Genomic DNA, 27,905 nt, shown 5'->3' with positions numbered 1-27,905 from the left:
CAGTTAGAATATCTCTTACATGTTCACGTGTCCGAACTTTGAGCTCCCTAGACGTGAGACCGACATAGATCAAAGAACAGTGGCAGGTGGCGTAATATACGACAAATGATGTACTACATGAAATATATTCCCGTGAGAATTTTCGGACACGCGATACATGAGCCGCAAGGGAAATAGCCCTGTCTTGGGCTAGTCGCACCCAGGAGGCTTCTATCGACGTTTTTTGCCACATAATGGCTCCTCACCAGAGTATCCCTCAAGTTTCTTCCTCTTCGTTGTGTCATTAGAGGGAGCTCTGTTAATTGTGGGGCCAGAATTCCATCCGTCTGTAAAACAGACCAATGTTTGTTAAATACCTCCCGGATGCGACCCCACTGACATTTTGAGGTCGAGATGAACCTCACCCCAGACTCATTGTCAGATCTGGGCCTTTTTGGCTGTGAGAGTAAATCTTCCCTCCGTGTGGATTTGGCCCTTCCATACCCTGCCCTCACACATCTACGGCTGTATCCCCGTGCCCGGAAACGCTCAGTGAGGATAGCGGACTGTCTCTCGAAGCGGGCCTCTGTGGAACATACCCGCCTCGTCCTCAAAAACTGTCCAACTGGGATGGCTTTAATAGTGGAATAATTGTGTGCCAAGGAGGCATGTAGCAATGAGTTAACAGAAGATTCCTTACAATAAAGATCAGTTTCAATCAAGCCATCCTCGGCAACGCATAAAGTAATATCCAGAAAATTGATTCTACTTGCATGCCAGGTATAAGTGCATTTTAAATTGAAGTTGTTGTTGTTCAAATCCTGCATAAACTTGGGTAGGCTGGCCTCGCCACCATTCCAAATCATCAGAACATCATCAATGTAGCGAAACCAGCCTACCACTGGGTCTGCGGCGTGTGCTCCGTCCCCCTGGAAGATGTGTCTTTCCCAGTACCCCAAAAACAGGTTTGCGTATGACGGAGCACACGCAGCACCCATTGCAGTACCTTGTAATTGCAAGTAGAATCTGTCCTTAAACACAAAATAATTGTGATGTAAAATAAATTCAAGTAACTCCAAAATAAATTCCGAAAGGTGTCCATCCCAGTTGGCAGATTCGAGGAAGAAGCGGGCAGCCCTCAAACCATCTTCGTGTCTAATTGATGTGTATAAAGACTCGATGTCAATAGTGACAAGGATCATGCCCGCCTCGAGAGACAGCCCGTCAACCCTCCTCAACACGTCAGTAGTGTCCCTGACATAGGAGGGGAGTGTCTCCACTAGGGGTTTCAAATAGAAATACACAAATTTACAGATATTCTCGCACAACCCCCCTATGCCAGAGACAATAGGACGTCCGGGCGGGTTAACAGCGTCTTTGTGTACCTTGGGCAGGGCATAGAAGGTAGCAATCCTAGGGAACTTGGGCATAAGCCCCTCTAATACTTTTTTCGGGACAATACCTGACTCACCAACCAGATCCAGGATGCGTGCCAGTTTGCCAGCAAAAATTTGGGTAGGGTCATGTGGTAATATACGATAGCTTTCTTTATTCTTAAGTTGTCACGGGGGTTTTGAGAAGGAGGGGGTGCGCTTCCTGACATCTAAAGATGGGTAAGCCTACATTGTGTTACTAGTGGCATCTTATTTATGCATATGGGATACCTGTGGGACCCTGTACAGCGTATGTGCACTACCACTATGTCAGCTATATAAAGATACATTGGGAGTGTTTCCCCCTCTTTGCTCAAATTCCGTCATGCCTTTCCCTTATTGTCCCTCCTTAGCCTGCATGGTGCATACAGCACATTTTTGCGGCATTTGACTTATCCTTGCATATGTTTGTTGATACATTTTGTTTATAATAAAATTACGATTGACATTTTTAATACAATTATGTCTTTGTGGACTTTATCACTCTGTTTTTTCGTGTTTATATTTGTCTGGAGTGGTCCCAGTGATAGGACACCTCATTGGTGTTTGGGGAGAGCAGAATTTTGTCGCTCTCAGATATATCATACTTCGGTGCTTCTTGATTGTGCTATCGCTCACAACTTTGCCTAAGAACAGTGCCAAGTTCAGAGATTCGTATCTAAACACCCTCATGGAGCAACTTCTCCCAATGACCCATGAGCAATTTAGTGATTGACAGTGCTTTTTTCGGCATGATGAAGCACCATGTCACGAGGCAAAAGTGATTACCAAGAGGCTTGGTGATCAAATCATTGAAATTTTGGCCAAGAGGTTGGTACACAAAATGAGAATGCTTGGTCTGGGGGAAATTGTGTGTAAATGGGTTAGTAACTGGCTTAGTGATAGAAAGCAGAGGGTGGTTATAAATGGTATAGTCTCTAACTGGGTCGCTGTGACCAGTGGGGTACCGCAGGGGTCAGTATTGGGACCTGTTCTCTTCAACATATTCATTAATGATCTGGTAGAAGGTTTACACAGTAAAATATCGATATTTGCAGATGATACAAAACTATGTAAAGCAGTTAATACAAGAGAAGATATTATTCTGCTACAGATGGATCTGGATAAGTTGGAAACTTGGGCTGAAAGGTGGCAGATGAGGTTTAACAATGATAAATGTAAGGTTATACACATGGGAAGAAGGAATCAATGTCACCATTACACACTGAATGGGAAACCACTGGGTAAATCTGACAGGGAGAAGGACTTGGGGATCCTAGTTAATGATAAACTTACCTGGAGCAGCCAGTGCCAGGCAGCAGCTGCCAAGGCAAACTGGATCATGGGGTGCATTAAAAGAGGTCTGGATACACATGATGAGAGCATTATACTGCCTCTGTACAAATCCCTAGTTAGACCGCACATGGAGTACTGTGTCCAGTTTTGGGCACCGGTGCTCAGGAAGGATATAATGGAACTAGAGAGAGTACAAAGGAGGGCAACAAAATTAATAAAGGGGATGGGAGAACTACAATACCCAGATAGATTAACGAAATTAGGATTATTTAGTCTAGAAAAAAGACGACGACTGAGGGGCGATCTAATAACCATGTATAAGTATATAAGGGGACAATACAAATATCTCGCTGAGGATCTGTTTATACCAAGGAAGGTGACGGGCACAAGGGGGCATTCTTTGCGTCTGGAGGAGAGAAGGTTTTTCCACCAACATAGAAGAGGATTCTTTACTGTTAGGGCAGTGAGAATCTGGAATTGCTTGCCTGAGGAGGTGGTGATGGCGAACTCAGTCGAGGGGTTCAAGAGAGGCCTGGATGTCTTCCTGGAGCAGAACAATATTGTATCATACAATTAGGTTCTGTAGAAGGACGTAGATCTGGGGATTTATTATGATGGAATATAGGCTGAACTGGATGGACAAATGTCTTTTTTCGGCCTTACTAACTATGTTACTTTGTTACTATGCCCTTGATCTCAATCCCACAGCAATTGTGATAAGCTGCAAGCACAGGTTAAACAAGAATGAGTCGCCACTAGTCAGGATTTGTCCCAGAGACTGATTTCCAGCATGCCATGGTGAAGTACAGAAGTCGTGTAAAATAAGGCAGACCTATGTAATTATTGAACCTTTACATAAACCGGATGAACTTGTCAATATAAGTGTAAAAACGTATTAAATGCTTATAATAGTAATTCAGTAACCATAGAAAAATCTGACTAAAAGATCTAAAAACACTGACCGAGCAATCTTTATGAAGACCAATGTTTATCAGTCTCAGAACCTTTGGCCGCGTCTGTTCAGCATGGATGGGAGACCTTTTTTTGTGCTTTGTTTCAGGGCAGTTCTACAGCCTGCAATGTGTAGGCCTTTTTTTAAGTATTGTGGGTGGAAATGAAATACTGATAATGTGCACATTTTAACATGTCGCTTGTAAGTTACTTGTTCCTCCAATCCTTCTTTGCTAAACTATACATGTGGATAAGGGGCATCTGTCTGAAGTTTGATAGGGCTGAGGTTCTCTTGGTCAGAGATCAGCCCCTCACTTTGACTTCAGAAACATAAATGTAATTCCTCAAAACATGTCCACAATTTGCCATTACATCTTTAATTCTTGGAATATTCCTCAGAAGGAAGAGAACACTCCTCTGTCCATGAGAAGACCCATGAATAATAGTCCATGCATTCATCCCCAAATGCTGGATTACTGTAGTCTGTAGACCAAAGCCCTATACTGCATTCAGTTAGTGTAAATTGCCTCTTCAGAGAAGAAGAGGACTAAAACTCTAGTGTCACCTATAGGAAGTAGCAATCCTAGAAGTCAATGTTGACCCTTTAAAGAGCCTTGTCACATGACTTCGGATAAAAGCCAAACCAGAATCTCAATTTGCACAAACTGTTTTGGGGTGCTGACCCTCATCAGTGCAAAGTGTGAGATTTGGTTTGGCTGTGTGAGAGGCGTCTGACCAGGATCCAAGGGGTAACGTTTCTCCTTGCGGATAGTGACATGTCAAGCATGCAGAGATGAGGAGAGTTTTAAGCCGCAATGCTCCTCTGGGAAATAGTTCAGTTAATGCAGGATGCTACAGCTAGGTAATTAACCTCGACATTTCCATATAACAATTCTCTGCTGACTTCCCATTAATAGAGAATCAATTTCACTGTTTGCCTGATGACCTGAAACCCATCAGCCTGTTTAACCCTGAAGGATCTGCAGAACTCGCACACTCCGTACAGGTCTTTCAGATCAACAAGCACGAATAGACTGCCCATACTCTGTATCCACGGTGAAACGTTTGGAGCCCAGCCTTCTGAATCGGAGAGCTATCTTAGCCTTTGGACGACTGCTCAGTCTGGCGCTTGAGGGCCAACATCCCAGTCTGTCTGCACAGGACATTGCCACAAATGAAGTTTTCTCCGCACTGTGCTTTGTCTCTGGGGAGAAACCTGTGTTAAGAGGTTGGGCTTTATTAAGGACAACAAAGGTTCTGCAGGACGTCATTGCTATTTGCAACAGACGTTGAGGGCAGTCACTTGCCGCTAAGGTTCCTTATCTACGGGTTGATTCATAAGTGCGGTAATCACTGTGACTTTATCGATATGTCTCTTTTGTGCAATAACTGCACAGAGCAATTAGAAGTCACCAGGTTCTTGTCCTGTATGGTGGGGAAGGCTGCAATAGTAGCGCTGGCCCGGTCTAAACCCTTACATGCCGTGCCATTTCTAATGGATCTGTCCGCTATATTGCCGTAAGCAGCTGGAAAGCATTAGCTACACGAGCCAATGGTGGACGTAGGCCACGTTGTTGTGATGGAGTTTAATGTTTTTAATATTTTGTAATTGACCATAATAAATCTGATGCATAGTACTCATCATTAGCGTATAGATGGAGAGATCGAGAGAGATAGATATAAAATATGCAAACTCCATATTGATATTGCTCAAGTGTGACTATACCCTTTTTGGGTTTCATGTGACAGAAATACAAAGTCATCATTTCAGATGATCATTGTATTATGTGTGCATATTAATTCTGGCCTCTTAAGCGGCACAGTGAGTAAGGCTTCTGGTTTCTGGCGTTTTTCTGTTTTGTGTATTGAGCAATGATTTTCGAGTATCGCCTGCTAGGTTTCCTTAAAGCGGCCTGAGTCATAAAGGAGGAGGATGTTGTCCCTTCCAGCTGGGCTGTTTGCTGTGGGCACACCCTGGGCTGGTGTCATCTATTCCTCCTTCACTGTTGTAGGGATTGGATTTAATTACTGCTGAAGAGACATGCAGCCCTTGCTGCTGTCTATGTGCTGTGTGCTATAATGTATCTGGTGTCTATAATTTCCAGATGTAACGATAATTCTAGGTGTGTAATGGGTTAGAAGTGTGCACACATTACAATGGCAGATAGTAATCTGCTGGAATGTGGGCGTCCAGGCCCGTCTACACATACCCAGTTCTCAAAGCATATACACATGTGGTCAAAATTGTTGGTACCCCGCGTTTAATGATAGAAAAACCCACAATGGTCACAGAAATAACTTGAATCTGACAAAAGAAGTAATAAATAAAAAATCTATGAAAATGAACAATTGAAAGTCAGACATTGCTTTTCACCCATGCTTCCACAGGATTTTAAAAAAATAAAACTGATGAAATAGGCTTGGACAGAAATGATGGTACCCCTGAAAATGTGACAAAAGGGACATGTTAAATCAAGGTGTGTCCACTAACTAGCATCACACGTGTCTACAATGTTGGAATCAGTGAATGGGCCTGTACATAGGGCTACAGATACTCACTGTGCTGTTTGGTGACATGGTATGTATCACACTCAGCATGGACCAGACCGCATTGTCTCAGGAGATTAGAAAGAAAATTATAGACAAACATGTTAGAGGTAAAAGATATAAGACCATTTACAAGCAGCTTGATGTTCCTGTGACTACAGTTGCACATATTATTCAGAAATTTAACATCCATGGGACTGTAGCCAACCTCCCTGGACGTGGCCGTAGGAGGAAAATTGATGACAAATCAAAGAGACGGATAATAAGAATGGTAACAAAAGATCCCAGAAAAACTTCTAAACAGATTAAAGGTGAACTTCAAGCACAAGGAACATCAGTGTCAGATCGCACCATCCGCTGTTGTATCAGCCAAAGTGGACGTCATGGGAGACGACCAAGGAGGACACCATTTTTTGGAAAAAAAAAATCATACAAAAGCCAGACTGGAATTTGCCAAACTACATGTTGACAAGCCACAAAGCTTCTGGAAGAATGTCCTATTGACAGATGAGACAAAATGGAACTTGTTGGCAAGGCACATCAGCTCTATGATCACAGACGGAAAAATGAAGCATATCAAGAAAAGAACACTGTCCCTACTGTGAAACATGGAGGAGGCTCTGTTATGTTCTGGGTCTGCTTTGCTGCATCTGGAACAGGGTGTCTAGAATCTGTATCTGTGCAGGGTACAATGAGATCTCAACACTATCAAGGGATTCTGGAGAGAAATGTGCTGCCCAGTGTCAGAAAGCTTGGTCTCGGTCTCAGGTTGTGGGTCTCGCAACAGGATAATGACCCAAAACACACCGCTAAAATCACCCAAGAATGGCTAAGAGGAAAGCATTGGACTATTCTGAAGTGGCCTTCTATGATCACTGATCTAAATCCTATAGAGCATCTTTGGAAAGAGCTGAAACATGCCATCTGGAAAAGGCAACCTTCAAACACAAGACAACTGGAGCAGTTTGCTCTTGAGGATTGGGCCAGTAAACCTGTCGAGAGATGCAGAAATCTCATTGACAGTTACAGAAATCATTTGATTGCAGTGATTGCCTCAAAAGGTTGTGCAACAAAATATTAAGTTAAGCGTACCATTATTTCTGTCCAAGCCTATTTCATGAGTTTTATTTATTTATTTTTTATTTTTTATTCTGTGGAAGCATGGTTGAAAAGCAATGTCTGACTTTCATTTGTTCATTTTGATAGATCTTTTATGTATTATTACTTTTGTCAGATTCAAGTTAGTTCTGTGACCATTGTGGGTTTTTCTGTCATTAAACGAGGGGTACCAACAATTTTGACCATGTGTGTATATTATTTTTAATTGTGTCAAGTATCTTACGGCTTTACCATGTATGATCAACGATCCTGCATTATCTGCATATACCTTCATACACGAGTTCAACTATATTAGATAACTGAAAGGGAATCTGTCACCGTGTTTTTGCTGCACCATCTCGGATCATCAAAATGTTGAGGCAGAGACCATGATTCCAGCGATGTGTCCCTGATCTGCTTGCTGACGTTTTGATCACTTTTGCTGCTGCAGATCTAGCAGTTCTCTAAATGCTGAGCTCTGTATAACCCCGCCCACACCACTGATTGGCCGTTCTCTACCCAAGTACAGTGTAAACAGAAAGCTGCCAATCAGTGGGGGCGGGGTTATACAGAGCTCATGAATGTGTCCTTTAATGATCTGCTGATTAAAACAAGGATTTTATGAAAACTACATTAAACATCCCAGTAAGTGACATATCGCCGGAAACAGGGTCTCTGCACCTACACTATGCTACTTGCAGATTAGGTGGCAAAATGATTCCTTTTATTATTATTATTATTATTATTTATTTATATTGCACCATTGATTCCATGGTGCTGTACATGAGAAGGGGTTACATACAAGTTACAAATATCACATACAGTAAACAAACTAACAATGACGGACTGATACAGAGGGGCGAGGACCCTGCCCTTGCGGGCTTACATTCTACAGGATTATGGGGAAGGAGACAGTAGGTTGAAGGTTGCAGGAGCTCCAGTGTTGGTGAGGCGGTAGCTCCGGTGTTGGTGAGGCGGTAGCTTCGATAGTGATGAGGAGGCAGCGGGGTCAGTGCAGGCTGTAGGCTTTCCTGAAGAGATGAGTTTTCAGGTTATGTCTGAAGGATCCGACTGTGGTTGATAGTGGGACGTGTTGGGGCAGAGAATTCCAGAGGATGGGGGATATTCGGGAGAAGTCTTGGAGGCGATTGGATGAGGAGCGAATAAGTGTGGAGGAGAGAAGGAGGTCTTGGGAGGACCAGAGATCACGTGAGGGAAGATATCGGGAGATTAGTTCAGAGATATATGGAGGAGACAGGTTGTAGATGGCTTTGTAGGTCAGTATTAGTAATTTGAACTGGATACGCTGAGGGAATGGGAGCCAGTGAAGAGATTTGCAGAGGGGGGAAGCGGAGGAGTAGCGAGGAGAGAGATGGATTAGTCGGGCAGCAGAGTTAAGGATGGACTGGAGAGGTGCAAGGGTGTTAGCAGGGAGGCCACAGAAAAGGATGTTGCAGTAGTCAAGGCGGGAAATGATGAGGGCGTGTACAAGCATTTTAGTAGATTGGGGGTTGAGGAAAGGACGGATCCTGGAGATATTTTTGAGCTGGAGGCGACAGGAGGTGGAAAGAGCTTGGATGTGTGGTTTGAAGGACAGGGCAGAATCGAAGGTTACTCCGAGGCAGCGGACTTCGGGTACAGGAAGGGAGCGGTCGTGGACATGAGACCAGCACTCCTATGCACAGTGAATTAAGTAATAGGTGCACATGCTCACTACATGGGGCTCTAGGACTACCATTCTTTTAAAAGGAGGGAGTCAAAGCGGAAAGGGGAAAAATATTGGATAAGGGATATCCCCTTTTAAATGTATCAATACCCATTCAACTTTTCTGTGAGCATGATGAATTTTGATAAGAAATAAACGGTTCTCTTTTTCTGCATTGGGTCTGACAACCCCCCCGATCCCTTGGAATTCTCACTCTGGGTAATGGCTGCGGACTGTTATGGCGGGTACACATTCTGTATACAGTATGAACTGTTAAGCTTTAATGAGATTTGAGCCTCTGGGAGTATCAGAAAATCCTGATCCTAAACTTTACAGTATAGTAAAGTACGACGTGTCGCCTTGTGCAGGAGAATGGCTTTTGTCTTCCTAGAGCGGGGGGCTTCAGGTCAGGTCTGCCAATGTCTTCGTTTTGTGTCAGTCAGTTATGCATTTCCTGCTGGTTAATGAGATGGTTCAGCTAAAAAACAAAAATCCTGTTAGATATCCTGACATTAGTAAGGAATTGAATGTGCTGCTATAGAAATGTGCCCTGATGTCCAGCTTCAGTATCGGCGCATCTACCAGTGTTATACAGAACGTGACCAGAGCAGGGTGTTGGAGGGTCTCGCATATATCCAGTGTGTTGGGAGTTATTCCCGCTGCTCCACTGGCGGCTCCATTTGTTTTTCTTGTTTTACTAAATCCGCCATACGGCTCAAGATATACAGGCCATATCATTACAAAGAGACGTGTCTCCCAGGGTTCTGTGGGGGTCTTTAGGGTATGTGCACACGCTGCGGATCTGCAGCTGGTTTCCATGAGTTTACAGTACCATGTAAACCTATGGAAAACAAAATCCGCAGTGCACATGCCGCAGAAAAAAAGCGCGGAAACGCAGCGGTTTACATTCCGCAGCATGTCAATTCTTTGTGCGGATTCCTCTGCGGTTTACACCTGCTCCATAATAGGAAACCGCAGGTGGAATCCTCACATAATCCGCGGTAATTCCGCAAGAAATCTGCAGGTAATCCGCATTGCGGTTTACTGCGGATTTACAAAAACCGGTGCGGAAATATCCACAGACATCCCACCTACGTGTGCACATACCCTTAATGGGGCTCATTAATTAAAAAGGTTCATATCTGTCTTATAGCATGGCAGATGAAACGAATACATACAATTAAATGAATTTTCAGAAAAAGTTGGCATACAATAAGACAAAAACTTGTCAGTTTTGAGTTGACACTTTAATTTTTTTTTTTTTACTCTTTAAGTTTCAATGGAAGATGTCAAAAATGACCTATTAAGTCAGGTTTTTGTGTTAAGCTTTTTTTTTTTTCTTCTTCGCACAACCTATATTAAAATGAAAAACTAGTGTTGCAATTTTGACACTGGCCACTCGTTTTTTTCACTTCCTTTTGTTTCAGGAGAGGACGTATTTCCATAGCCACAATAGTTAGATCCGGACCCTAGCTTCTGTATAGAGGAGCATGGTGATCGTGTCCAATATTCACTGAGAGGGGAGGAGCAGGCTCAGTCCTGACCCCTATTGTGGTTGTGGACCCTGTGGTATCGGCTGTGGACAGAGGTGTTACCGGTCACTGGAATCATGCCTCTGATTATAAGGAAACTGCTGGAAGCTTTTCCTGAAAGGACTGGAAGTATAGGTCTAAAAGGGCTCTAGTGGTCAGTGTGAAAATTGCAGGATTGCAAATTTTATTTTTTAGTTATCGTGTTATGAAAACTGAAACATTGCCATTTAATCAGTAGGTCATTTTCTGACCATAGCTTCCCTTTAAGGGAAAACGGTCATCAACTTTATGCCGTTTAACCTCAGAGCAGCATGATGTAGAGGCAGAGAGTCCGATTCCAGTAATGTAACTACCTACGCTGCTTGTTGCATTTTTAATCAAATCCGTGTTTTATCAGCAGGATATTATTACTAGGGAACTAGTCATCTTGTCATGTAGTCCTCCTGCTTTGTAACCACTTCTCCACCACTCATTAGCAACTTTCTGCCTATGACACATCTCTATACACTTTGCAATCAGTGGTGTGGACAGGTTATAGAGAGCTCAACATTCAGAGAACTGGTACGGTAGATCTGCAGCACAGAAAACAAGGATTTTATCAAAACTGCAGCAATCAGCTCAGTGAGTGACACATCGCTGGAATCTGTGTCTCTGACCCTACCTTCTGTTATTCAGAAAATTGAAAATGTGCAGGGCCCAGAACTTGAGCTTTTAGCTGCAGATGAGGGCATCTTTGTGATCTAAACTGTATTACATATTTAAGCACTTTTATCTACATGTCTTGGCTGGAAAGCGCCTTATTGTTGTTTTCACCTTTTAACAATTTTTTCCATAGAAACTTACCTCCCATGCCACAGCCTTCTGGGAAGCCTTGTTGCATTCTGTGTTTGTATTAAAGGGAACCTGTCACCCCCAAAATCGATGGTGAGGTAAGCTCATCGTCATCAGGGGCTTATGTACAGCATTCTGGAATGCTGTAGATAAGCCGCTGATGTTATCTAAAAGAGGAGAAAGAGGTTAGATTATACTCACCCAGGGGCGGTCTCGCTGCGGTCCGGGTCCGATGGGTGTCTCAGGTCCGGTCCGGGTGCCTGCCATCTTCATTCCATGACTTCCTCTTCTGGTCTTCACGCTGCGGCTCCGGCGCAGGCGTACTTTGTCTGCCCTGTTGAGGGCAGAGCAAAGTACTGCAGTGCGCAGGCACCGGGACGGTCAGAGAGGCCCAGCACCTGTGCACTGCAGTACTTTGCTCTGCCCTCAACAGAACAGACAAAGTACGCATGCGCCGCAGCCGCGGCGTGAAGACCAGAAGAGGACGTCATGGAATGAAGGTGAGAGGCGCCGGACCGCCCCTGGGTGAGTATAATCTAACCTCTTTTTCTCCTCTTTCAGGTAACATAGGGGGCTTAGCTACAGCATTACAAAATGCTGTAGATAAGCCCCTGATGACGGTGAGCTTACCTCACCATCGATTTTGGGGGTGGCAGGTTCCCTTTAAACCCATTTTATGATCTTTTTAAAGTAGTAACATTTTTATAAACTAACGTGACCCGTTCTCTTTGGGATTGCAGCCAGAATCCATTGGATCATTACAGAGACTCAAAGACCTCTGGTTGGATGGAAACCAACTAGCAGAATTGCCCCCGGTAAGTTTCTATTTGTACTGAATGCTGTTGTGTAAAGGTGTAAAGAATGCAGTATTGTGAGAATGGAAACTACCTGTTGCTGAGCACATGCACATTTACTGCAAATGATGCTGTATAGGTACAGTTGAGCTCAAAAGTTTACATACCCCTGGAGAATTTTTGTTTTCTTGGCCCTTTTTTTCAGAGAATATGAATGAGGATACCAAAAATTTTTCTCCACTTATGGTTAGAGGTTGGGTGAAGCCATTTATTGTCAAACTACTGTGTTTTCTCCATTTAAACCATAATGACAACCCAAAACATCCAAATGTGTGTGTGGCCCCATGAGATGCTCCATACATTGTGGCCCCATAAGATGCTCCACACATTTACCCCATTTGCTGTTGCTGTGATTAAAATTTTAAAAAAATCACATAATCACCTCTCTTCGCTCAGGTCCCCGACACTTGCGATAGTCACCTTCCTCATTCCACTGCTGCGCGCTGCTCTGTCTTCCATCTTCTGCACTGACTGTTCAGGCATAGGGCGTCGCGCACTCTGACCTGAACTGTGCAGAGGATGGAAGACAGAGCGGCGCGCAGCGGTGGAACGAGGAAGGTGACTATCGCGCAATGCTCACCTCCCCCGATGTACTCACCTGCTCCCTACGCGGTCCCTGGCAGCGTCTCACTGTCAGATGGTCTCCGGGAGCTGGCGGCATTTTCCTATGTTCAGCGGTCACGTACCGCTCATTACAGTAATGAATAAGCGTCCATATTCATTACTTTAATGAGCGGTACCACGTGACTGCTGAACACAGGAAGAGCTGCCCGGAGACCATCGGACATGCAGGGACAGCGCCAGGAGCAGGTGAGTATGTCACCGCGCCGCTCCCCCGCCGACCTCCCCCGACAATGACTCGAGTAAAAGCCGAGAGGGTCACTTTCAGCCCAAAAAAGTGGGCTGATAATATCGGCTTATACTCGAGTATATACGGTATATCTTTGCTATATCAAAATAGGGAGCCAAAAGGCATCAGAGCTGTCAATGACACTGGGCCCTGCATGATCCCTGAACATTCCTTGGTGTAACGTGTGTGTTATAAATATTGTGTGTAAAATATATCTATTTATATAATTGCCTTGTAATGTTTTCATTTCCAGATGTTACTGTTTACCAGAATTCCAATCTGAGGAAGTTCACCGACCGCCATATTGGGACACCCAAGTGATGGGTGTCTCAATATGGAAACTGCTGCTGGCACTAACCTATTGCGCAGTACAACCAGCGAAACACCGTCGCACCACACACACACACTCACTCTCTCTCTCTCTCTCTCTCTCTCACTCTCACTCTCACTCTCACTCTCACTCTCTCACGCACAGTACCACCAGCGGAACACCGTTGCGAACACGCCGCTGCCGGGATCAGCCGAATGATTCACTAACTGCCACCATCTTTGTACAGAAGGAGTTAATGCGCAGTTTTAAAGTGACCTACGCTATCAAAGATGGCGGCAGTCTGATTTACTGCGCGAATTGCTAGCAGGTGCAGTGAATCATTCGGCTGATCCCGGCGGCAGATGCGCAACGTGTCTACAGGTCACATTAAAGGGGTATTCCCAGGAGTGAAAGTTCATTTTAAAAATGGAGTGTGTCTGACCGTTTACGGAGCATACCACATCTCCTGGGCAGGGGAGGAAGCAAAATACAATACTGACATTGCAGCAGGGGATCACAGTGGATTCATTTTGTCAGGTAAAATATTTCACTTTTTAAAAAAAATATTTTACCTCACAAAATCTATCCTTTGCGATCTCCTGCTGTAATGTCAGTATTGTATTTTGCTTCCTCCCCTGCCCAGGAGCTGTGGTATGTTCGGTACATGATCAAACACAGACAATTTTTAAAATGAACTTTTGTTCGTGGGAAAAACCCCTTTAAGGCTTTTTTGCATTTTGTCTCGTTTTTTCGCTCTAAAAACGCTTAAAATCTGCATACATATGCATCCAATTAATTTAGAATACATTCCGCAAATTTTTGTGCCTTTGTTGCGTTTTTTTTTCCAAGAAAAAACGCATCGCAGAAAAAAACGCAGCATGTTCATTATTTTGCGGATTTTTTTGTGGATTTCCCACTGTATTATTGCATCCCAGAACCTCCGAAAAAATCTGCAAAAAAACGCGTGAAATACGCGAAAAAAACCGCAAAAAATCCGCATGCGAATTTCTTTCTGAAAATGTCCGGTTTTGTTCAGGAAATTTCTGCAAGAAATCCGGACGTGTGCACATACCATAAAAAAGCAAATATCAACACAAACATGGCTCCTCATAAAAAGTACGCCAATGACAATGAAAGGAAAGCAGCAAAGGCACAACGTCGAAGACCATAAAGGGCAAATGAGACTCTCTTGAAGAGCAACAGCATCGCTGGGACAAAAACAATACATATAAGCATAGGAGTCAAGCACATGAGTCCCCTGATGCAAAAGTCATTAGATTATTACAGGATGCCATCTTGTGCCTGGCACTGACTGCACTGTACTGTTTCTGTAACTCTTAGGCTTCTTTCACATTTCCGTTGGTACGCGGCCGTCGCTAAGCATCGGCGCGACGTACCGACGCACGTTGTGAAAATTCAGCACAACATGGGCAGTGGACACAGTTTTTCTACGTATCCGCTGCCCATTGTAAAGTCCCGGGGAGGATAGGGCGGAGTTCCATCCGGGCATGCGCAGTAGGAATTGCAGGACCCGACGTACGAAAAAAACGTTCCCTTGAATGTTTTTTCGCTACGACGGTCCGCCAAACACAGACGCGTCCAGTGCACGACGTATGGAACGTGTGGCCATATGTCGGGATGTGTCGGTAATACAAGTCTATGTGCAAAAAACGCATCCTGCGGGCAACTTTGCAGGATGCGTTTTTTGCACAGAATGACGCATTGTGGCGGAGGCCAAACGACAGAAATGTGAAAGAGGCCTTAAAGAGAGAGAAGGCATTGACAGAAACGCCAAATAGTTAAAATGCATCCAGTGCTTTAGTTCAGTATTTTGCTTCTGTTCACCGTTCTGTGCACACAGCATTTTGTGTCACTAGAAACACCATACCCAGATTGAAGCTGGAAATCTGTTGAGAAATAGTAGGGCGTAATCGTCATTTTAATTTTTATTTCCTAAATCAGTATACATCGGAAAATAAGAAACTTTGTAACATATCTTATTAGAGAAGTGTGCTTTTCTCTCCTCCAGGACTGATCGATCATTCTCAAAATACTCAATTCATGGGTAAAATCTGACTTGAATACAGACTGTCCCACTACTGAGATGGGAGTTGACAGTTAGTGCTCATAAAGTTCTATGTAGAGTTGAGGAGGAAGAAGATGCAGAGCTTGTCCCCTCTACATAGATTGTCGCAAATGTCCTGTTGTCTCTCAGTAATGGGGACTTATCAGTCCTGGAGGAGAAACCAGCAGCTCTGGGCTCCTGTTTTTAATCACACCAGAGACCACGTTTACAAGGAGTTTGTATATTTTCCTTGTGTTTGTGTGGATTTCTTTTGGGTACTCCGTTTTTTCCCCTACACTACATAAATGTACTGATGGGAAATTTTGGATTGTGAGCCCCAATAGGGACAAGGATTGTCAATAAAGCTCTTCAGAAAATTAATTGCTCTATATAATTGAGTAAAATAAACAAGTGTTCATTGTGCACAATGTCATCATTTCCCTCTATTTCCAGTGCAAATGGGTGGTCAGGTCAGTGTAGCCATGCAATTTGCAGGAAAACACTTTTTTTTTTATATAATCTGTCAGCGAGTTTTTACTATTTAATCTGAGATCCTCAAAATGTAGAGATGCTAAAGATTTGTCACTTGCTCTGCAGCTTGCTGTAGTTGCAATGCAATCAGTGTTTTATCAGCAGGAGATCACTGCAGAACTAAGTGTCTCATGCAAGTCGGTCAGGCAGATCTGTATAACTCCGCCCCCACCACTGATTGGCAGCTGTGTACACTGTTGATTGTCAGCAAGCTGCAGGGGTGCAGGGCAATCAGGGGTGAAGGTGGGATTATACACAGATCAGCATTCTGACCACTGCTTCATTTATAGCAGAGAAAACGGATTCCATCAAAACTGCACCAAGCAGCCCAGTAAATGACGCATCGCTGGAATCGGGGCCTCTGCCCCTACATCATACTGCTCTGACCACATAGGAAAAACCTGCTGAAGTGCCTTATTTACCTAGAGAGTTATGCTGTTAACTTATGACATAAGTATAAATTCCCAGCGTTATTTTCATTCTTACTATAGTTAATGAATAAAATCCACTTATTTGATTTAAGTCTGATATAAACTTTGTGACATTTCAGCCTGATTACTACGTTGGCATAACCTTTGTGTGCCCTTCAACTTGACCTTATAAACAGGCAATGTGCTTTCCCATAAACAGGGGAATTAAAACTGATGTTCATGAAGCTCCATATATTCAGCCAGTTTAGACTGAGACATTTTATCCTGCTAAACAAGGACAGGTAATTGGGAGCAGCGGTGTTGGGCATTCTTTATATTTTGTTGCTTCCTGGAACTTTATTTGTTGCCTTCTATACAGCAAATGTCTCCGCGAGCCAAGCCGAATTCTCAACATTGTACTGATAGGTCTTGGTTTGCGCTGCGGTCCTGTGTGTGCATGCTGCGGTCCTGTGTGTGCGTGCTGCGGTCCTGTGTGTGCGTGCTGCGGTCCTGTGTGTGCGTGCTGCGGTCCTGTGTGTGCGTGCTGCGGTCCTGTGTGTGCGTGCTGCGGTCCTGTGTGTGCGTGCTGCGGTCCTGTGTGTGCGTGCTGCGGTCCTGTGTGTGCATGCTGCGGTCCTGTGTGTGCGTGCTGCGGTCCTGTGTGTGCGTGCTGCGGTCCTGTGTGTGTGCGTACTGAGGTCCTGTGTGTGTGCGCGTGCTGAGGTCCTGTGTGTGCGCGTGCTGAGGTCCTGTGTGTGCGCGTGCTGAGGTCCTGTGTGTACGCGTGCTGAGGTCCTGTGTGTGCGCGTGCTGAGGTCCTGTGTGTGCGCGGGCCGAGGTCCTGTGTGTGCGCGCGCCGAGGTCCTGTGTGTGCGCGCGCCGCGGTCCTGTGTGTGCGAGCGCTGCGGTCCTGTGTGGAAAATCCCCTCTCCCTCAGAGTAGCGGTCATATACCGGCCCCCAGGCTCACCCACCCACTTCCTGGACCATTTCTCTGCCTGGCTTCCGCACTTCATGTCCTCAGAACTCCCAACCCTTATCCTGGGAGACTTCAACATCTCCATAAACAGCCCCACTTCTACATCTGCATCCCAGCTTCTATCATTAACCACTTCGCTCGGCCTCTCACAGCTTTCAAGCTGTGAGACACACAAGGATGGTAACACCCTTGACCTGGTCTTTGTCCGGCTGTGTTCAATCTCCTACCTAAATAACTCACTGCTTCCCCTCTCTGACCACAACATTCTCTCCTTCATGCTCACAAATCCTCGCTCACCCCAGCACCCTCCTACCTACCATTCAGTCAGAAATCTACAAGCCATTAACCCTCATACACTTTCAGACTCCTTACACTCATCACTGTCCCCAACCTCTTTTTCCTGTCCTAATCTGGCGGTACATCACTACAATAACACTCTTAGAAGCACTCTGGACCAACTAGCTCCCATCACCATCAGAACCTCCAAACAGAGTAAAACAGTCCTGGCTCACTCTCCGCATTTGATCCCATCACAGAAGAAGAAGTCTCCAGGCTCCTCTCTTCTTCTCGTCCGACTACATGCTCTACCGACCCCATTCCCTATCATCTCCCCCAGTCTCTCTCTCCAGTCGTAACTAGTCACCTAACTACAATCTTTAATCTCTCACTCTCCTCAGGTATTTTCCCGTCCTCCTTCAAACACTATCATTACTCCGTTACTAAAGAAACCCACCCTTGACCCATCCTGCACAAACCACTACAGACCGGTCTCCAATCTCCCCTTCAGCTCTAAACTCTTGGAGTACCTAGTCTACTCCCGCCTTACCCATTACCTCTCCACTCACTCCCTCCTAGACCCTTCACACTGCACTCCTCAAAGTGACCAACGACCTTCTCACAGCAAAATGTAATGGTGACCACTCTCTGCTCATTCTTCACAATCTTTGTGCAGCTTTTGACACTGTCGACCACCCTCTCTTACTCTCTAGGCTCCAGTCACTTGGAATTAAGGACACTGCTCTCTCCTGGTTCTCCTCCTATCTCTCTGACCGCTCGCTTCAGTGTTTTGTTTGCTGGCTCCACTTCATCTCCTCTTCCTCTCTCTGTTGGGGTACCTCAGGGCTCAGTCCTAGGCCCCCTTCTCTTCTCCCTCGCCACGGCCCCAATTGGACAGACCATCAGCAGATTTGGCTTTCAGTACCATCTTTATGCTGATGACACACAACTATACACGTCATCCCCTGACCTTTCCCCCGCTGTACTACAGAACACCACTGACTGTCTGTCCGCAGTCTCAGACATCATGTCCGCTGTCTATCTGAAACTCAACCTCTCCAAAACTGAACTTCTTCTGCTCCCACTATCTACTAACCTCCCTAAACCTGACGTTTCCCTCTCCGTGGGTGGCACCATAATAACACCCCGGCAGCAGGCGCGCTGTCTGGGTGTTATGTTTGACTCCGTTCTCTCCTTCACATCCCATATACAATCTCTTGCCCGCTCATGCCGCTTACACCTAAAGAACATTTCTAGAATCCGCCCTTTTCTCACTATAGAAGCAACAAAAACCCTCACTGTTGCCCTGATCCACTCCCGCCTGGACTACTGCAATGCTCTATTAATTGGCCTCCCCCTCACTCGACTTTCCCCTTTCCAGTCTATCCTTAATGCAGCAGCCAGGGTCGTCTGTCTAGCTAATCGTTACTCAAACGCGTCTGCTCTTCGCCAGTCATTACACTGGCTGCCCATTCATTATAGAATCCAATTCAAAGCACTTGTTCTCACCCACAAAGCTCTTAACAGTGCAGCACCCCCTTACATCTCCTCCCTCATTTCTGTCTATCAGCCTAACCGACCTCTGCACTCTGCAAATGACTTTCGACTAACCTCTGCACTAATCTGTACCTCCCACTCCCGACTCCAAGACTTCTCCCGTGCTGCGCCAATCCTCTGGAATGCTCTACCCCAAGATATTAGGACCATCCACAATTTGCATAGTTTTAGGCGCTCGTTCAAAACACATTTGTTCAGACTGGCCTATTATGTTCCCTAATCAGTTATTTTGTTTGTGTGTAGCCCATTCACTACTTCCATCTATCCCCCACCCCCTGAAGATGGCTGGACCATCATTGTAAATACATCATTGTAAATACACACCTGTGCTTTGTATCTCCCCCACCTCATTGTAGATTGTAAGCTCTCACGAGCAGGGTCGTCTTGGGTTGCTTTAATTATTGTATTGTTAACATTGTTACTTATGACTGTTGTGATTGAAGCTGTTAAACTGTAAAGCGCTGCGGAATATGTTGGCGCTATATAAAGATTATTATTATTATTATTATTATTAAATCTGCTTTCCTGGAGGCAAGAGAAATAGCACACAACCGCGTGTAATGACGTGAGGAGGAGACGGTTAAATTGCAAATTTTTTTTTTTAATTTAAAAATTCATTTTTTTTTTGTTATAACATTAGAATTTTATGTTTTGTTTTTTTTTAAATTCAAGCTACGGAACAGAGAGGCACGCTGGCACCGGAATCAATTTTAAGGATATGCACAATTTTCACTCTGCTTACCCAGAGCAGATGGTACAAAATAAAATATTACAAAAAATGCAGTCAAGGCTTATTTTTTAGAATGCGTTGTATCGTTGCTATGCAATCCCATAAATATATTACATTAGTGATCCACAATATAAATTTCAAGTGCATGTGTAGTACTGTAGATCTATATGGTAAGAGGTATCAGTATTCCTTAGCAAGGATACAAATCCTTCTTGTTTAGAGTAGCTAGTGAAAATCATTAAATAAAATATTTACTGTATTTTCTGGCGTATAAGACTACTTTTTACTTTTTAACACTTGAAAATCTTCTCAAAAGTCAGGTATCGTCTTATTCGCCAGGTGTCGTCTTATAGGGCAGGTGCGGAGTAATCATATTGTGGGGGGAGCGACCCCAATGACAAGGAGAGGGGAGCACCTCACCGGGAAGGTGTTAAGGTACTGTCACATTAAGCGACGCTGCAGCGATATAGACAACGATGCCGATCGCTGCAGCGTCATTGTGTGGTCGCTGGAGAGCTGTCACACAGACAGCTCTCCAGCGACCAACGATGCCGAAGTCCCCGGGTAACCAGGGTAAACTTCGGGTTACTAAGCGCAGGGCAACGCGCTTAGTAACCGATGTTTAACCTGGTTACCATTGTAAATGTAAAAAAAAAAAACACACTACATACTTACATTCCGGTGTCTGTCGCGTCCCCCGGCATCAGCTTCCCTGCACTGTGTAAGCTAAGCGCCGGCCGTAAAGCAGAGCGGTGACGTCACCGGAATGTATGTAGTGTTTTTTTTTTTTTTTTTTTACATTTACAATGGTAACCAGGGTAAACATCGGTTACTAAGGCTACGTTCACACTAGCGTTCTGCTAGTGTGCGTCGCCTTAGCGTCGGGCGACGCAGCGGCGACGCACGCGTCATGCGCCCCTATGTTTAACATGGGGGACGCATGCGTTTTTGTGTGTTGCGTTTTGCAACACTTGCGTCTTTTTTGCCGCTAGCGTCGGACCAAGAAAAACGCAGCAAGTTGCATTTTTCTTGCGTCCGATTTTCGGCAAAAAACGACGCACGCGTCGCAAAACGCAGCGTTTTTGCGTGCGTTTTGCCGCGTTTTTGTGTGCGTCGTGCGTTGCGTCGCCGACGCAGCGGCGCGCAACGCTAGTCTGAACGTAGCCTAAGCGCGTTGCCCTGCGCTTAGTAACCCGATGTTTACCCTGGTTACCCGGGAACTTCGGCATCGTTGGTCGCTGGAGAGCTGTCTGTGTGACAGCTCTCCAGCGACCACACAACGACTAAACAGCGACGCTGTTTATCCTTATAACAATAAGGATATAATTTTTACATACAAAATAACTGCTATTTAACAGTGTCCTCCTCATGTCATTACCTGAGGTTGTGTGATAATTATATTGAAAGATAGATGCTTTTGTCTCATGAAATTTGAGACTGTGTTAATATATAGTTCCAGGAGGCAAATGGCGCTCCTTCCCTCCCGAGTCACTCCATATGGCTAAGCAGTACTGTACAGCCACATATGGTATATTTCTATATTTAGCTGAAACTGTGGGACAAATTCTGGTGCCATTTTTACCCATTTTCCAGTCTTCACTGCCCAATGGTGTAAAATTCTGTGACACACCTGTGATGTCAATCACTGCACCCCTAGATGAATTCATTGAGCGGTTTAGTTTGTAAAATGGGGTCAATTATGGGGGGGATTCTGCTGTTCTGGCATCTCAGGGGCTCTGCCAATGTGGCATAGCAACCTCAAACCAGTGCAGCAAAATCTGCACTGTTATATGGCGCTACTTCCCTTCTGAGCTTTGCACTGTGCTTCAAAAGTAGTTTTCAACGACAAATGGGGTATCAGTGAACTCAGGCGAAATTGCACAACAAATATTCGGGTCCATTATCTCCTGTTATCCTTGTGAAAATACAAAATTTGGAGCTAAAAAAGATTTTGCAGGAAAAATTTAATTTTCATGGCTTAATGTTATAAACTTTTGTGAAGCACCTGGTACACATCTAGATAAGTTCCTTAGGGGGTCTGTTTTCCAAAATGGTGTCACTTGTGGGGGTTTCCACTGTTTAGGCTCATCAGGGGCTCTCCAAACATGACATGGTGTCAGCTAATTATGGCAGCAAAATTTACATTCAAAAAGTGAAATGGCGCTCCTTCCCTTCTGAGTCCTGCTGTGTGCCTAAACAGTAGATTTCCCCCACATATGGGGTATCGGCATGCTCTGGATAAATTACGCAACAAATTATATGGTCCTTTTCCTACGGTTACCCTTCCGGAAAAAAAAAAAAAAGTTTGTAGCAAAAATGAGAAATCGCTGGTCAAATTTTGACCCTTATAACTTCCTGACAAAAAAAAATTGTTTAAAAAATTGTGCAGATGTAAAGTAGACGTGTGGGAAATGTTAGTTATTAACTTTTTTGTGCGATATGACTTAAGTGATATGATTTAAAGGCATAAAAATAAAAAGTTTAAAGATTGTGAAATTTTTTAAAATTTTCGCCAAATTTCCATTTTTTTTTTTAAATAAATGCAAGTCGTGTCAAATAAATTCTACCACTATTATCAAGTACAATGCACGAGAAAATCCGTGGGATCAATTGAAGTGTTCATGGTCAGAATTGTAAAAATTGGCCTGGTCATGAAGGTGGAAACAGGCTTCGGGGCGAAAGGGTTTATATTGAGCAGAAATAAGTATTTTGACATCACCCTATATACTTTACTAGATGGAGGCCTGATGCGATCGCATCGGGAGGGCGGTAATGTCATGATGGGGGCAGGCTTTGCAGCGTTGACAATCTTTCCCCCCATGTGCTCACCCACCTATCCACTCTCTTTCCCTATGTGCTGACTTCTCAGGATACATTTTGTGAGGTAAAATATTGTTTAAAAATAGTGAGTGAAATATTTTACCTGACCAAATGTATCCTCTGTTGATCCCCTCGTGTAATGTCAGTATTGTCTTTTGCTTCCTACCCTACCCAGGAGATGTGGTATGCTCTGTATACGGTCAAACATGGACAATTTGTAAAATGAACTTTCGTTTGTGGGATAACCCCTTTAATGTGACCGGCTTCATCTGCATGTAAACAAGTCGCGTATCTGCCTTCGGGGGCAGCCGAATGATTCACTGTGCCTGCGAGGAATTCACGCAGGCGCAGTAAATCAGACCTCCGCCATCTTTGTGAAGACAGATAGCGGCGGTCACATTAAAACTGCGCATGTGCTCCTCCTGTACAAAGATGGCAGAGGTCAGTGAATCATTCGGCTGATCCCGGCAGTGGCGTGTTCGCGACGGTGTTCCGCTGATGGTACCACGCAAGAGGCTGCGTATGGCTTATATAGTGTGTGGTGCATAAGACGCATACAGTGTGTGTGTGTGGTGCGAACGGCGTATACAGAGTGTGTGTGGTGTGACTGTGTTCCGCTGGTGGTACCGCGCAAGAGGCTGATACCACCAGCAGTTTCCATATTGAGACACTCCTCACTTGGGTGTCCCAATATGGAGGTTGGTGAACTTCCGCCGCTTGGAATTATGGGATACGGACACATGTGGACGGAACAGAATGTGAAGACATTACAAGGTAAGTATTTAATTAGATGAGGCCTCACACAGGCCCCTATATGCAGTATTAGCCCCCAACATAGCCCCTCTATATGTAGTATGAGCCTCTTATATACAGTGTGAGCACCACAGAATCTACCTATACAGTGTGAGGACTCGCATAGCTTCCCTAAATAGTGATTCCTCACATAGCCACTATATACAGTATGAGCCCCCAGATAGCCTCCTATGTACAGGATGAGCCCTTGTATATCCTCCATGCAAACATATATACATATAAAAAAAGAAAAAAAACATCATCTCGCTCCTGTTTGCCCGGTTGTGGCAGATAGGTGGCGGACAAGGGCATGGTGCGGCCAGTGGGCCATTGTTTTCAGCCCTTCAGCTGTTTCAGTCCGCGAGACCAACTGGAGCAGAGAGGGCTGGATGTGGCCCACAGGCCACACTTTGCTCTTGTCTAGTGTGTATGCTGGCTTCCTGACTCTCACTCAACAGATGATGTTGGGGGAGATAATGTTTTGGTTGTTTGAATTTTACCGCCCACCCCTTCTGCTCTTTAGAACGGGGTCCCCAGCCACCAGTCCATGGACCAGGACCGGGCCATTGGGTTTTTTGCCCGTCTAGGGCGCCGCCTCAGACCAGCCCTAAACATTGACAGTGTGATCTTCTCCGCGGCGGCTCAGAGCACACTGCAGGCCCGGTCTGCAAATCATCTCTTCTAACCACATGCCCGCTGCGCTGGGCCTCGGTGTGGCGCTGCTTGGGGGGCTGCCAGCCATCTGAGTGCTGCGACGCACATGTGGCTGCAACTGGGAGCACACTGACGCCTTTTTGTCAATGCTGTCTGTGGGCAGAGAGCGTGCACTCTGCTCTCCCGCCCGTGGACCCATATGTCCGGGTATAGAAGTAAAGCATACCTGCCTGTAATTTCCTGGCTTTGTCATCTTTCCTGTTTTAGAAGATGGGGATAACATTTGCCTTTCTCGAATCCTCAGGGACTTCTCCTGTTCTCCAGTATTTTTCTGGCTAGTGGTTCTGCAATGTCCCGCTTTTTCAGTTCCCTGGGATGTGATACATCTGGACCAGAAGATTTACATTCATTTAAATTAGCTACGTGTTCCCACACCATCTCTCGGTTTATAGATGGTGTGGATTCTTTTATCCCTTCGATAGCACTGTGACGATCAGTTGATGTTACATTTGCTGTCTTGGACAACACAGACGCAAAATATCACTCTTGGCAATGCATTTGTGTCACTATTACCACTACGGTATTTCACCAGAAAATGCATCTTCTAAGTATTAATAGAGATTGCTGGCAGGAGTCTTTTTTGGAGGTAGTACTCAAAACTGGCATTTGGACAAAATTAGAAAGAAAATTCATATTTTTCCCCTCCTTGTTTATTGTATTATTCTAATACTTGTGTAATAGGACTGTAATAAACTTTGGACTTGGCATCTGATTAATAGCAGCTCATCAAAGGAGAGCTGAGTAATGTTCTCTTATGAAATGAGACGTTATAAAAACAATCTCTCATCTTCGTTTAAATGCTCATCTGCCATTCCGTGTTGTCATTGTGATAATCTTGGACTGATGTTTTCTTTTTTTTTTTATCATGGTGCAGGAAATGGGGAACCTGAAAAACCTGTTGTGTTTGGATGTGTCCGAGAACAAGCTGGAGCGCCTTCCTGAAGAGATCAATGGGTTAATCTCACTGACAGATTTGCTTGTGTCACAGAATTTAATTGAGGTTTTACCTGATGGCATTGGTAAGACAAAAGTTCATGAAGCCTTTTAATAGAATTGGCATGAAATACCTGACAGTTGGAGATGATTATTAAAACATTGCAGGTGCCATACTTGGGAATATCCATGGTACATAGATTAAGGATGCTGCAGAAAGCCAATAAAAAGCGAAAATACTTCATTTGTATAGATGCCAGTCGCAGCAAAGCTCTTCATAAAGTAATGTGCATATTGCTGACATTCATATAAGATCAATGTCCTCTGACTCCCCCATTAATGGTGGTCTCTGGAGCTTTAACAGTGCCTACAGTGATGAGCGAATGTGCATGGACAAGGTGTTATCTGAGGATGCTCTTGTGCTAATAGAGTATCTTCGGCGTGCACGTAAAATGTTAGTTGCGTCACCTGCATGTCCTGCCACTGTTCGACAGCTGCAACGCATGTAGGGATTGCCTAAGGCTACGTTTACACTTGCGTACGGGGGCTTTGCGGACAGCTGCATACTTCCTCCCTGAAGCTCCACCCACTTCTGTGCTTCCATTTAGGCCCGCCTACTTCTGCATGCGTCCTGCGTACCTATCTTTAACATTGGGTACGCAGGACTTGCGGATGTATGCTGATGCGTCATTTTGACACGCCCACTGACTGCACAGGAACACAACAAGTTATTGCTTTCCCGTGCGGTCGGCGGGCGCGTCAAAACGATGCATCCGCATGACCTGCATATTCACTTTTAAAGATAGGTACGCAGGACGCATGCGAAGTATACGGTCCTAAACTGAAGAAGTGCGGATGTGGGCGGAGCTTCAGGGAGGAAGTACGCAGCCAGCCACAAAGCCCCTGTAAACAAGTGTGAACGTAGCCTAACAAACATATTTTTCAAGGACCCCGAAAATACTCTGTTAGCACAAGAGCATGCTCGGATAACACCTTGTCCATGCACGTTCGCTCATCACTAATGGTCTATACTTGCGCTATGCCAACAGGAACACATGGGCTACTCGCACAGTGAACAAGTCTGTAGGAACATGCTCACACACCACCAAGAAACTTGAAGACACAAAAGAGCATGGTAGAACCAAAAACACTCAGTTTCAAAAATTCACAGTAATCCGCAAGTGCTAGTAAAAAGATGTAAAAAACAGGGTATTTGGTTGATACGTTTTTGGCTAAAAATGTATACTAAGCTGCTCCACCAAACGTCAAGGTATACCCATATCAGAGCAGTCCTAACTGATGTATGCAATCCCTATCTGATGTATTTAAAAACCTGATCATCTGTATATTACCTGTGTGAACAGGGTTCAGAGAGGAAAAGTCCATGTGGACATGCTGAGTGGAACAGCTTTTGTGCAGATAGCCCAAGAGGAGTGGTGTGTAACTCCCCAGTCTTGTAGACACAAGAGAACAATTATGGAAACAGGAACACATGGGCTACTCGCACAGTGAACAAGTCTGTAGGAACATGCTCACACACCACCAAGAAACTTGAAGACACAAAAGAGCATGGTAGAACCAAAAACACTCAGTTTCAAAAAATCACAGTAATCCGCAAGTGCTAGTAAAAAGATGTAAAAAACAGGGTATTTGGTCGATACGTTTTTTGCTAAAAATGTATGTGCGAGTAGCCCATGTGTTCCTGTTTCCATAATTGTTCTCTTGTGTCTACAAGACTGGGGAGTTACCCACCACTCCTCTTGGGCTATCTGCACAAAAGCTGTTCCACTCAGCATGTCCACATGGACTTTTCCTCTCTGAACCCTGTTCACACAGGTAATATACAGATGATCAGGTTTTTAAATACATCAGATAGGGATTGCATACATCAGTTAGGACTGCTCTGATATGGGTATACCTTGACGTTTGGTGGAGAAGCTTAGTATACATTTTTAGCAAAAAACGTATCAACCAAATACCCTGTTTTTTACATCTTTTTACTAGCACTTGCGGATTACTGTGATTTTTTGAAACTGAGTGTTTTTGGTTCTACCATGCTCTTTTGTGTCTTGCGCTATGCCAGTAGTATCAGATAGTTGCGGGGCTGATTCCCAGCACCACTATCCGTCATCTTGTAGAGTGGTCAGTGCCACAGCTTCATTTATTTTACCAGTCTTCATTCTATAGATTTAGAAGTGGCAGTGCCTGGACTGCCACCCAATCCTTGTCACTTGGGCACCCCATTGTAATGTGAATTTCTTCTTTTTCTAGACAGATATGTTTTTGAAAATGTTGCCATTGCTTAGAGTGCATGTGGTCTTCTAAATTTCCATCCCACCCAGGTTCAGCATATGTGCTAGGGAATCTCCCAACGCACACCTCAAATATTCCCATAGGCTCCCATATTCCCACCTCAATGAAAAGCATATTGTGTTTGCATATGCTGAGCTGGTTTACTATGGCACTGGGTGTGAATTTTTTTATTTTTTTTTTAAATGGAAGTGATTACTTCCAATTTATCTGATGGAAAAATGTAAAAACAAGCTTTATATTTTTTTCAAAACTGCTCAGCCATTGACACTTGGACAAAATGTATCCCTAACCCTGGGCTAGGTATACCATATATACTCAGAGCATATATAAGCAGAGTTTGTCAGCACATTTCTTTGTTCTGAAAACGCCCTCCCTCGGCTTATACATGAGTCATTGTGACAGAAGACGGTCGGGAGGGGGA

At 44.5% G+C, this 27,905-nt stretch overlaps 1 protein-coding gene across 2 annotated transcripts in view; it reads left to right on the top strand.

Annotated features, from left to right (window-relative positions):
* The window catches only part of LRRC1 (leucine rich repeat containing 1), a 265,690-nt gene that overhangs the window by 175,175 nt on the left and 62,610 nt on the right, over positions 1-27,905 (top strand). For both annotated transcript variants that reach the window (XM_069726775.1, XM_069726776.1), the window contains exons 7-8: positions 12,092-12,166; positions 25,113-25,257. In XM_069726775.1, the coding sequence (XP_069582876.1) occupies positions 12,092-12,166; positions 25,113-25,257 (220 nt within the window). The remainder of the gene's footprint in view (positions 1-12,091; positions 12,167-25,112; positions 25,258-27,905) is intronic.

Source organism: Ranitomeya imitator, chromosome 5 (assembly GCF_032444005.1).
Source record: "Ranitomeya imitator isolate aRanImi1 chromosome 5, aRanImi1.pri, whole genome shotgun sequence".
Taxonomy (NCBI): Eukaryota; Metazoa; Chordata; class Amphibia; order Anura; family Dendrobatidae; genus Ranitomeya; species Ranitomeya imitator.
The sequence above is the reverse complement of the archived record's forward strand: the minus strand, read 5'-3'. Positions and strand labels throughout refer to the sequence as shown.